This window comes from Amaranthus tricolor, chromosome 2, assembly GCF_026212465.1.
Source record: "Amaranthus tricolor cultivar Red isolate AtriRed21 chromosome 2, ASM2621246v1, whole genome shotgun sequence".
In the NCBI taxonomy this organism is placed as follows: Eukaryota; Viridiplantae; Streptophyta; class Magnoliopsida; order Caryophyllales; family Amaranthaceae; genus Amaranthus; species Amaranthus tricolor.
The window spans coordinates 7,408,088-7,420,839 of NC_080048.1; the positions used below are offsets into that span (position 1 = coordinate 7,408,088).

Genomic DNA, 12,752 nt, shown 5'->3' on the forward strand with positions numbered 1-12,752 from the left:
TTTTGAGATTCTTTGCCGAGAAGATGCTTTTTTTTTTTCATCTTTGTTTAGTGCAACAATTGTTTCACTTTTACTCAGGCTTCAATCCCAAAGACTGCCACTATTATTCATTAGCTTCCTAGATTTGTAATTATATGCTTATACACCGTTCAATCGAATTATATCTACAATTTCTAAGAAAAATACGAAAATTTACACTACAATCGGATCTCTATTGTCACCTGAATTTCTTCGGGGTGCAGAGCACATTTCAAAGTTTGTATGATGGCTATGAACCATCAACATTAATGCCACATCTAAAAAGGACATGACGATCAATTGCTTGTGCTTTCATAGAAGACGATGATATTACAAATGCATACTGTGCTTTTAGTACTTAAGGCCAAGTTTGTAACACCTCACTTTGCTCGACAAAAACGAAGATCAATGTTGGCAAGCGGAGAGACTGATCAATTATGAACTACAGTACCATTCAGTCGTAAGGATGATTGGCAAGGGATGTTATTTATTCTGTTTTTCCGAAGAGAGTTTGGATCTATCCCTGCCTTATGAGCTGCGATAACTCCTATAGCTTCCCAGTAATTTGAAACATTCACCTGCACAAAATCCACGACTCAGAAAACGAGTACAAAAACAATAGCCAAGGCGCTCTTGAATATACATGCAAAGAAAGGCAGTCGATGCAAATTTTATACAATGATTTTCATCCATCGGAACCCTTTACTGAGCATCCGACTTGGCAACAAGTTCCATCGGAACGCTTTACTGAGCATCAGACTGGCAACGAGTTCGACTATTACAATTTTAATTTCAATAGGCAAACATAACCAAGTAGTACAATGTTGTAAACCAAGGATAGGGAGGGAGGGAATAAATTAGTGCGTACTAGTAGCTAAACTAGACAAAGACAATGGCAATCTTCATTAGGTCTTCAGAATCTGAAAGGTGTGCCAAGAGCTAAAGGCTTGACTTGATCAAGAATTTTTTCATTAAGGCATAAGAAATTAGTTTTTCTTATTATATTAGGTCAAAAATAGTGCTTCAAGTCATAATTGTGGAATATTAAGTCAATAACAAAAATTGAGGAAAAAATAGTTGGTCATAACTCGAAAATATTGATGTAGAACTAAAAGATTCACCAAATTTTAAAAAACGGGTTGGTTAGGTAGCGCTTTCATATCGGATCAAATTTTAAGAGGTCTATTCAAGAAACATCATATGAAAACATTTTGGAGAATAGAATTAATGACTTTGTTGTGACTTGTGTTGTGAGCATAAGCACAAATCACCAGTTTTTCTCTAAAATACACCTCCTTTTTCTGCATGGATTCCTTTTCCTCATTTTCCACCAACTTGTGACCTAACAATAACATCACCATCTAACTTACTTTTCATTTCACTTAATATTCTCTCCTACCCCATTTTCTCTGTTATTTATTAAAAAAATCTTAGTGTTGATGAATGATATTTGTTGACTTCATAATTGTATTCTTTGTTATGATATGGTAATAGTTTAGGCAATTTAACGATCACAACTGCAACAGTACAAAGTCTTAATCCCAAAAGGGAATTTAGGAATTTTGAGAAGCGAATAGAGAACCAAAATATTAAAAGTTAATTCGAGAGAAAAAAAAAATCTGACTGTCAGCTAAAAATTAAATATATTCGTTATTTTAGGTTTACTTTATCTACAAAGCAAAAAAATTTGCATTTCAGTTGATACAAAAGAAATGCTTTTTACTGATTAAATTAGATGTTAAAATAAATGATAATATTGCTAGTACAATTGTGTTTTTATTCCAATTTCACATAACTGAAAGCATATTGACTGGTGAAGATGTCATGGATAACTTATGACAAAAGTCTACTCTACAATGTGAAAAGCCAAAATGCTGAGAAAAATGCAATTCTCAAACAAAGTCATAAATATTCCCAGGTAAAAATGCAGATAAGTGTAGGAAAATCAAAATTCCTTCTATTATACAAAAATTAAACAGCTTTTTATGGCACTTGCAAACAGGTTCAAGCTGTTAAGTTTTAACTTGTCGGATCATCTTGAACATATCCTTGGGTGTGATAAAGTATATATCATATCATGGGGCTTCAACCATCAGCTCAAGCTTTTGGTTGAGTTGGTTTCTTGTCATGGTATTAGAAGCCAACATGATGGAATGTCATGGTTCCGAATCATTCATCCCTCATTTCAAGTGAAATTATTTAGCACCAATTATAATGATAACTTGTGTTGCATCCGCACTCATGGCCCAAAAAGCTATCATGTGAAGGGGCGGAACATAGCGTATAGACATATCTTCGGGTTATTCGGTTGTAGCCATAGTTACATGGAACATGGAACTTAGCCACGTTCCGCGATCCGGGAACATTCGTCCCCAATCACCACGAAAAGGTATTTTGGCTTTCGTTTACTAATTAAAGAAAAAAGAAGGGAGAAAAAAACGAGATGAAACCTAGAAATCTAAAAAAAATCCACTTGAAAATAATTTCTTTAAGCAAATTAATCATTTTAGTTTAATTTTGTTTTCAAATATATATTTTAGCCATAATATATCTCGTACCCAATTGTTCCGGAGTCAATCTAGGTTGCGTTCCGTGTTCCCGTTCCCGTTCCCGTCCCAAACCAAATGTCATTCCAGGTAACAATGGCTGTAGCCCTAAGATATGTCATATACTCTACAATATCATCCCTATTTCAAATTGGTAGACTCATATGTTGTTGTCTTCAAAGTGTCAAGTACATTTCAGATCTTTATTGTCTAAAAGTACTTTGTTTTATTAGAATTTAGAACCTAAAATAAGGTTTTTCAAGAACTAACTTCAAGCAGGGGAAAATGAAGCAAATTTATCTGAAAATGGTATAAAGCTAACCGTTTCAATATGGAGTCTGTCTGGAGTGTCACAGAGAACAGTCGTATTCTCTTCAACAGCAATTATAAGTGGCTGCATAAAACATAGTAATACATACAAAAATTTTGATAAGTTTTTCAACACTGAACCAACAGTCAGCTTCAGCAGAAAAACTTAAAGTCTTTGGATGAGCAAGAAAAAGCATATTCTAGCTCAGTCCATACCTTACGACATTTCTTTTGAGCAAATGAAAGGAGACCTTTTCCTGCACAAGCATCTATGGGAACAATGACGCTGTCAACGTCATTTGACAAAATGCAGCCTCTCTCTATCGCATTTGAGTCAGTGACCAGATACTGTGGTGCATTGCTAAGCCCAGCAAGCACACAAGGTAAGAATGTGTATCCAATCTGTTAAACAGCATATTATAAGACATTCATCAAACAATTGAGGTGCCACAAAAGATACAACATTTCCTTATGCCAGTCTTTAGATGGCTTCCACCTAGGCAGGATGGGGGATCGGATGTAGTACGTACGTAACCTTACATTCTAATGACAAAGAGGTTGCACTTGGTTCACGCTTGATAGCAGACATCATACGCAATTTCATATAATTAAGAAATGCACAAGACGAAATGAGTCATTTAGCTATAGTCCATTAAAATTGAAAACCAAAGGAGTACATCCTTTTCCGTGAAATCTAAGCTATATCTTTATAGGAAGCAAGATAAGACCCAATTGCAAGAGGGAAACTTTTGGACAGGAGTACATTATCAAAGGTAAACCAGCTAAACCAAATTTCAATAGTTGAGAACAGTGAACAACCCTGATAGCTAAATGAACATGATAATGAAGTGAATAACAGTTTCCTTCGAAAAGTTCGTTTAACAAAAATTGAAAATAACCATCTAGCAAAATGAGATTTATCAACATACTCATTCGATGACTACAACATCCTCCCTTTTCCCGGTCACCTGCCATCCATCTTGTGTAAATTATTACCAAATTCCATACTCCCCTTCGCTAATGTACCCCATTTATTTGACCAGAGGACATAAAATGTCTTAGCTTTTAGAAGTATCCATGCATCATCAAAGCTCTATATTCAACTCATCAAAAAAGATCTTTCATCATAGATTCCACCCACATTAGTACACACAAAGAGAAGCCCATGCTGAACAGCAATATAACAAAAAGTCATTAATATGCATGTATACTAGTAATTCACTCTAATCATTGTAGTTGGGAATGGGTGGGGTAAGGGTAGGGTGGAGCTAAGTTCTTGTTAAAAAAATCTTGTAAAATTAGAGATAACTTATCACCTCTTCAGCAGCCGACTTGGGAGAAAGTGATTGGTCTAGTGGAATAGGTAACAGAGCTGGAGCATGTGCACAGGGAATTTTGAATTCTTTCACAACAAGATGACTTATAATAGCCTCTACTCCTGCCAAAGCATCAACTCCCTAAAAAAAAGGGTAATTAGTAATCTCAAAAGGACATCAGCTAAGAAAATAGTTCATGATGTACGAGCTATAAGATCCTGAAGATGCACCATATTCATAGATCAGTTTAAAATAGAGCCAACCAGATTACCCTGTGTAAATTTTGGTGCTTTAAAGTACAATGGAAAAATATAACTCGCTAATGTGTCTTTTGAACTTATCATTGTCTAATCAGGGTCTATTCTATTAACAAATGCAAAGGTAGAGTTGCTACAAGTCATCATGTGCATGAGACACAGCAATTGACAGTGCGTGGTAGGTATGTACTATGTAGCATTGGAAGTAAAAATTCTAAATATTAAGTAGAAAAGATGTTCTTAGTTAGAGCAAGAACTCCAAGCTTGTGTTCAAGATATTCGTGTCGACATAAAAATTTGGATAATGATAGATTTAGGTTTCTAATTTTTCATAGGTATAAATATATGGAAAAATAAAGGTTTGATTATATTGTTGAATTGAAGCTTAGTACATGTTTGACAAGAACTTAATGCCAATTTCATTGAATTTTTATTAGAATAAAAGCAAATTCACTAGGAACATGACAACAACGACATTTTATGACCCCAAGGCCATTAAGTGTCTTCCACTTCGGTAGACTTTGGGGGTTCAATGTACGTAATCTTACCATTTTGATAATAAGAGGTTCTTTCCAAATAAGTATCAATACATTGGGAATAAATGTGAAAAAAATAATCGAATTACTTTGATTTTAAAGATTAGAAAAGTTTAATGGCAATAGATCTACGTAGGGTAGGACATTCTTTTCTTGCAAATGAGCCTAAGTGTCCCCATCTAGCTTCATAAATTACAATTGGAAAGAGAAAGAGAATTGTACACTATGGAAAAATAATTCAATGCCAAGTATGTACTTAATGAAAACTAGGAAGTTTAGAAGTTGTAATTGTTTCATCCGTTCAGACCTACATATCTTTCACTAGCATAATTAACTATTTATTTGCAAAAACAAAAGCTGCGAAAGCAAAATCACAAATTTGTGAAGAAACTCAAAGGCTAAAAAAGAACTGCAATTATCCTAGCTTCCATTGCTTGTTGGAATATTTTATATTGGCTGCATATGTTATATAGGAATGCATTAATTATTATTCGTAATACCAAAGTGGTTAATTAAAGTACATCAAGCTTAAAAATGATGATAATGTCATGAATATTATAAAGTTTAAATACCATTGTAATAATCTATTTTTGGTGACTGGACAAATTAGATATATTATACTAAAGTTGATTAGATAAAGATAATGACTCCAATGCATGTGTTTGTTAGTGATTCTCATTAAGAGAAAAGATGTTTCTCTTGATTTGCATACAAGTCTTTATATATAAAGAGGCATAAGGGAGAAAAAATATGTGTGGTATCATTTCATTTTGGAAGTTGCAACTTTTGTCTCCAATTTCAATAATTGGAGACTTAAGGGCGAAATCACACAACAGAAAACACATTGCATTTGGAAGGCCTCACTTACACTTCCGATCACAAGGTTTTCCACATTAAACATGGCTACCATGGATCATAAGCAAGATATGTTGTTTATGACATTCTTCTATATTATTTCATTGATTTACATGTGTTTCAAGGCATTCTTGTTTAAGTATAAATTCAAACATTTCTTACCACTTTTTCTACCGCAAAAATAAAAAAGAGTAAGTGCAAATAAAATTAAAAAGCATGGCAATACAGAAGCATACGTTTCCTTGACGGTAATCATGATTGCTCTCTTCATCATCCTCAGGAAAACGGGCGATAACCGCAATAGCGTTCACTTGTGATCGATCCACCAAACTTTGTACAGCTCTCAACAGTGAGTCGGGATGCTTGATCCTCCCAGTTGATTGCCCAGTCTTAGGATCAATCCACTTTTCCACCTATACAAGTAAATGAAAAATATTTTAAACTCTAACAGATAAAAATATATCACAGTACCCTGTTGGAACATTTATCATTGGTCATACCTAGGTACAGAAAGTAATGATAAAGGTATGTAAAACATTGATCATAATGAGGACAAAAAGATAAATAAAATCATTGTTCTTGAAATCGCAATTTGGATCTACGATTCTACGACCCAATAAAAGGTGAGTGATCCGGAGCATATGTAGAATTAAAGTGATGGTAGAATCTTATGATTCTAAATAAAATAAATTTATGTGTCGTAGGATCATAACACAATTCTACAATTCTACGATACGACAATTCGATCCATTAAACTTAGTCGCAACTATAAATGATTTTTCTTATATGCACTTGTGCTTGAAATTATTTTTAAATTACAACCAATAAAATAGAAATTTCTTAATATTGAATGTTTTACTATTTCATTCCTTAAAATGAGGTTATAGAAATTTTATATCACAATTACAACTTTTTCAAAGAATAATTATGACTAGGGACAAAATGTTTTAGCATATTTAAGTGTATTGTAGGATCGTAGGAATCTACAATTCGATTGTCGTCAATTTCAAGTAGATTCGCTATTTCGATAACCTTGACTGAAAAAGCATAATTCCATTTATTAAAGAATATCACCAACTCCATCAATTTTTAAAAAGTCGGCAATAGCATGCAATTCTTTCATTTTTGTTTCACAAGACACGCCACTTTTAACCGTCTTTTCCTCTTTCCTTGGTAATTTGTTTTGTAGAAATGTAGCAATACAACAATCAATAGACCATCACTTCTGCTAATTGAATACTTGGTTATGCCGTAAAACCTAAATTTACTTTATTTCATAACAGATCCAATAATTACTCTCTAACAAACCATCACATTTTCTTTTAGGCTCTTAGAAGTTAGAAGACAAGAAAATAAAAAGAAGAATGAAAAACTAATGGGCGATGATGAAAAGGAATTGAATATATTTTTCAATAAAGAATAAAAATTAGAATCAAGGGCTTAACCGAAGACAACCTGAGTTCCCCATGTAAGTGGCATATCAATGAGTTATGAGTTGATCACTCAACTATTTAAATATATACTACTATCACAAGCTAATAGATCCCATAAGACCAACTTTAAGTCAAGATTCTTATAACACGTTTGAAATTAAAAGCCACTACAAGATGCAATTGGTAATAGTCAAGAATTACTCAAGGGTATCGGATAATCTACCTAAAATCCTTCGTTGTGCCAAATAAAACAATAACTTCAACCTTTTCTCATATTTGAGCTCCCATTCCCACTCATTGTGATTGGCTTTTTTTCGACACATTTCTTACAAAGCATTGACTCACAATTACCTTCATTGTCTTTCAGATTTCATACCTCAAGAGCCTTGTCCGTGACTGTGTATTCCAAAACAGGCAATCCAAGGGAAGCTCTTGCAGCATCTGCAACCTGCAAATGGCGTAATCTGAGCTCTGATTCTATGGCAGCATCCAAAACCAGTCCAACCTAATTACATCCCCAAATTAACACAAGTAAAATGTTGCATTAGAAGCTATAGAATTAGTGAGCTACGCAAATGTTTTGTTCTTCAGTAATAAAGAATTAGAATGTTAGGGCACATAAACTAATTATAGGAAAAAGGTATTAGATTCATACTCTGTTTTGGTGAACTGGCTCAAGTGCCCACAAGCCTTCAGCAAATTGGTCTAAAGCATAGCCTTCAACATACAATATATTCGGTACAGGCCAGTAAAGCATAGCAGCATTCAGAACCTGTACACATATAATTGGACAATATAACAACTGGAGTACGTTACATTGTTGTTTTCAGGATTAGAGCTCGTCACATCATCCATTAAACTCCAAGCATCCCAAATAAATTTTCGCAATAGTAACTTATCATGGCAAAATAACATTGAATTTGTGCTTAACAAAGGGAAATAAATTGACAAATATGTGACATAATCAATAAGCAAGTAAGAGGACAAAGCAGTTCTTTGTGAGCATCTTAATGATTTTTGAGAAGCTCATACATGCTTTAAATTTCTTACTTTAAGAATTGAGGCTTCAGGAGAAACCTTAAAGTTATATAAGCACGAGAGGAAATCATGGAACACCACATTACCAAATCTCAATCTCCTTCTAGTTTAGCTTCAAACAAAGGCTATTTTAAAGAAATTGTTTCTATGATATGTTACGCACTTAAATAACACCTCTCCAAGAGGATAAAGAAGTACAACAACAGCACGACTCAATAAGTTTACTAGTACAATAGTAGTAAGCCTTTTTTAACTATATATACTTACTAGGTTAGTACCCATATGATGCATGGTGATGAAAATTTTTTCTATAATGTTGGTAAAAATAAATTATATATATATTTCAGCACTTAATTGTAATTCTCTAAATTGTTAATCTAGTTGACTTCAATGAACTATGTACATTTAACAACTGTAGTATTCCTATTTAATTAAAAGGATATGGATATCTAAGCAGCTAATGAAGTCATCGTTGCATTTTGGAGAGAATATTTTTCATGAGAAAGTGACACATGCAGTTTTTGGGGGTAGATGATGTTAACTGGTATCTGTTTTAGTGTAAATAGATATAAATTGTAGATTGGCATTATCACCATCATAGTTACTCATAAAGACTCCATACAAAAAGAAAAGATCAAAATAAATGTTACCCGTCTATCATCTTTTAAATGACCATCAGCTATTGGATAAAATCAAAAACTCAAACTGTAAGTGCCTATCGCTTATTGTCGGTCCCAAGCCCAGATAAAGGAGGAGGGTGAGAGGTAGGTTAGTGATATTCATCTCGGAACAACTTATTCATATCCCATAATCATGAATTAAAAATCAAACTCAGTCTTTTGGTATTAAGGCACAGCCATTATCGTTGTTATGTATTAGATAAAATCAAAGTAATCCATCTAAATTATTGCTTTTGCCCAATGACTAATCTCTCCATTTTATCCTACTCCTTAATTACTATCATATTCCAAGGATTTTCATTCTAAATACACTATGGTATTCTATATCTTTTTTTTTTGAAAGGTATGGTATTCTAAATCTAAGGTTTCCTAATATACACTAACTTACCAGAAAATTAGTACAAGAACAATGCAAGTAAAGGGGACGGTCAAGGCATTGAGGACCCTTCACATATTTTTTTGTGATAAGTGATCAATAACGTAGGGTTATGGAAGACCTGTTATAACCACCTCTTATCCTAGAAGAACTGAAGAAGTTCCTTGGCATCAAAGGAAGTTCACACCATTCCACCACATCAATAAAGGTGCTTATCCTCTTACATTGAGAAAGGTGGAGATATTCCTTCTCAAACTCCTCTCAAAATGTACAGTACAAAGCTTTATTAAAAAGTGGCCTGTCTCAGATGTTTATGATTCATGTAAGAGGAGATATGATCTAAGATTTGACACGGAATGACTCGAGCAAGATGTTGTAATCCACTATTCAATTGTCTATAGTTCATCAAGTTGAACATATTAAAAGAAAAACCCATCACTTAGTTTTCAGCCACTTATTTTCATCAAAACCAATCTTGCTAGTTGCTACGTCCAACAAACATTTTTACCATTACATGCTTATCTTCTTTATTTAAATAAAAGTTGTTTTCCCCAACAACAAAAAAATTCATGTATCAAAACTTATCTCGATTTTCTATAGCAAGAAAAGCCTTGCAACATACAATATTGATCCTATTGCCAATGTAAAGGCACAGTTGTTGACAATCTATCATACCTTAGTAAGTGTTCGAAGGACCAAAGGCATGCATGGACGGATGGGCCTCATACACAAATAAAGCTAACCGGAGAGGAATCTAGGTAGGCCTAGCAAAAGTTGACTTGACCTACTAATCCGACCTGAATCTAACGCGAAATAAGTGGGTTTGAATCGAGATTTTTTACCCAATTAATTAAATGGATCGACCCGACCTTTTTGTTTATTAAATGGGTTAGGTTCAGGTCAAATTTTCAAACCTGTATAACCCATTTAATTAAACATATTAATTCTGAGTCAAATCAATAAGTATAACCTAAATTTAATTCACTTAATATTTTCTTATTTTTCATAGTAAATACTACAAAATAAACAACAACAAAAAAACATGAACTTTAAAATTAAGGCCTAAAAAATAAGATGTAATCAATGCTAGAAACCTTAAAATGAAAACAAAAAAACTATAAACGGGTTAAGTGAGTCGAAATCAGATCGACCTAATCTGCTGCAAATCGGGTCAGGGTTGTGATTTAGACCCAATTAACTAAACGGATTGGGTTTGGATCAAGGGTTTATTGACCTGTTTATATATGACTCGAATCCGAACCTGATCAGTTTGACAGACCTAAATCTAGGCTCTAGCGCTATGACCCGGATCATTCGATTTGAAACTCTAGTATTACTGATTTGTGTAACATATGATTTTTCCCTTCCCCGGTCTTCAACACACGACAAGGAATTTTAAAATACTTGTCATGTGTCGAAACATGAACGAGTCTTGATTCACTTTGTCAAAGACTTATTCCGAAAACATAGAGAAATGATTTTCGAGTTGGTATATTGAGCCCAAAGGTAAGTTAATATCCTAGATTTGCCACTGTCACCCTACCTAAACTTTAATAACTTAAAAAACTTGCAAGTTTGAATGTATTGCAATTTTTACAGTCTTACAGAAGCAACAGGTCACAAAAATCAATATTCTAATGAGCTACAAAATTAAAGCCATAGAAATAGATTAATCACAATACAAATATCTTATCATCACAAAAAACAAAATTACAAAATTACCCATGAAAAAACATCATCAGAAAAGATAGAAGATTACGTTAGGATGAGAGATAAGGCAATCAACAACGGAAGCGAGTGCACGCGCAACCGGCAAACCGTCCCCAGCGTAACCACCAATGGCAGCTCCAACACCCGTTGGAACTATCATCACGCTTGTATATGGCCTTTTAAACTGTTTTTTGAAGGATTATATTGAAAATATGACTATAATTTACAAATTAACAAACGCAAAACACAGTAGAACAGATTAATAACGATAAAAATCAAAAATTATGAATTGATTTTTAGAGTTAAAAGGTACCTTGTTGTTGGACGGGAGGTATGAATTGGAGCATGAAAATGCATTTGGAAGCTTCAAAAATGGAGATTTTTTCAGGGTGACATAGCAGCTTGGGAATTGGGTGAATGAAGAAAAGAAAGTGGTAGCAGGTTGTGCAAGAACCGCCATTTTTTCGAAGGTTAGCCGTTATTGATAAGCCTATAACTATTTGTAGTTGCCCAGTTGGGTAAACAAAACTCAAGGTACACATTGGCTCAAACTAATGTTTAATCTAAATCGAGTCCGTGCATATTAAATAGTATATGTTTTGAGATTTGAGCATGAGTTAGAAAATGTGAGTTGATAAGTGGAGAAAAAAAGAGCTTAAGCTACTAAAGAAGTCATTAAGAAATACCCCTTCTTTCCACTCAAAATATTTCATTTCTATTTTAGATACTTTTTTATCATAATTAGACTCTCTCTCCTACACATATAGTCCTATTTGACTATAAATTGAACTCTATCTCCTACACATGTATTAAACTCAACTATAAATTGGACTTTCTCTCCAACACATGTGGTCTTATTTAACTACCTAAAAATTAGTGAAAAGTCAAATGAAACACATCTGGTGAACATGAGGGAGTATTGAACTTTTTCATGTTTATTTATCTCTAAATTCAAATTTTTACTTTAAACAAACTTTGTTTTTAATTCTATTCAAGATTAGAACTCTATGGGAGAAACAAAATTGATACTCTCTAGTCCCTCCAATTCAATTTAGTTTTATAGTTAAGACTATGTCTAGTGACTTAGGGTTTAGGGTAAAATTCGTATGGCTTATTGAAGGCTCGCTCGATTAAATAGGGTGTGACTTAGGGCTAGCGAGGTGTTACACTACAATCAAGTTGGCCAACGCTTGAGAGGTTGAGCGAAGACTACCTTACTTTGAGGTGTTTGGTACGATCAAGCTATTTGGTACGATCAAGTAGGTAACTCATAAAACATTGAAAGTATCACGTTAAATTTTGATAACTAAGGCCAAACATTTAAGAGAAGATTGACATAATTTCCTTCCATATCCAAATAACGAAAATCTTTACACTACAATAATGCATTATGCAATAATAATTTTGTTCTTGTAATAAGTTTTAAAAAATGTTTCTTTATGAAAATAATGGTTTGTATGGATTAGAGTATGTAATATTTTTTTAGTAAGATTGAAATTGAATTCTCAACATTATATATCCGTTTTCTCAACTTATCTTACACTGAAAATGTAAAATAATGTGTTCTTAAAAATTATAATTAATAGAAATTAGAAATTGGATATTGTCGCCAAAAAGTTCGCCCCTTTCTCCCAGCCTACTTGGTAAAAATAGATATTCTATTATGTTGAGATATTAG

General features: G+C 33.4%; 1 protein-coding gene across 2 annotated transcripts; it reads right to left on the bottom strand.

Moving 5' to 3' along the window:
* Positions 1–121: 121 nt before the first annotated feature.
* LOC130803982 (uncharacterized) lies at positions 122–11,703 on the bottom strand. 2 transcript variants are annotated; one of them, XM_057668244.1, is made up of 9 exons: positions 11,388–11,703; positions 11,124–11,258; positions 7,926–8,042; positions 7,647–7,775; positions 6,074–6,250; positions 4,190–4,330; positions 3,090–3,275; positions 2,887–2,958; positions 122–596 (listed from the first exon to the last, which is right to left on the bottom strand). In XM_057668244.1, exons 1-9 carry the CDS (start codon positions 11,532–11,534, stop codon positions 450–452), a joined length of 1,251 nt encoding a protein of 416 aa, XP_057524227.1. In that variant the 5' UTR covers positions 11,535–11,703; the 3' UTR covers positions 122–449. The 2 variants fall into 2 exon arrangements, with proteins under 2 accessions (XP_057524227.1, XP_057524236.1); XM_057668253.1 differs by having other exon boundaries at positions 11,124–11,290; positions 11,388–11,526.
* Positions 11,704–12,752: the final 1,049 nt, after the last annotated feature.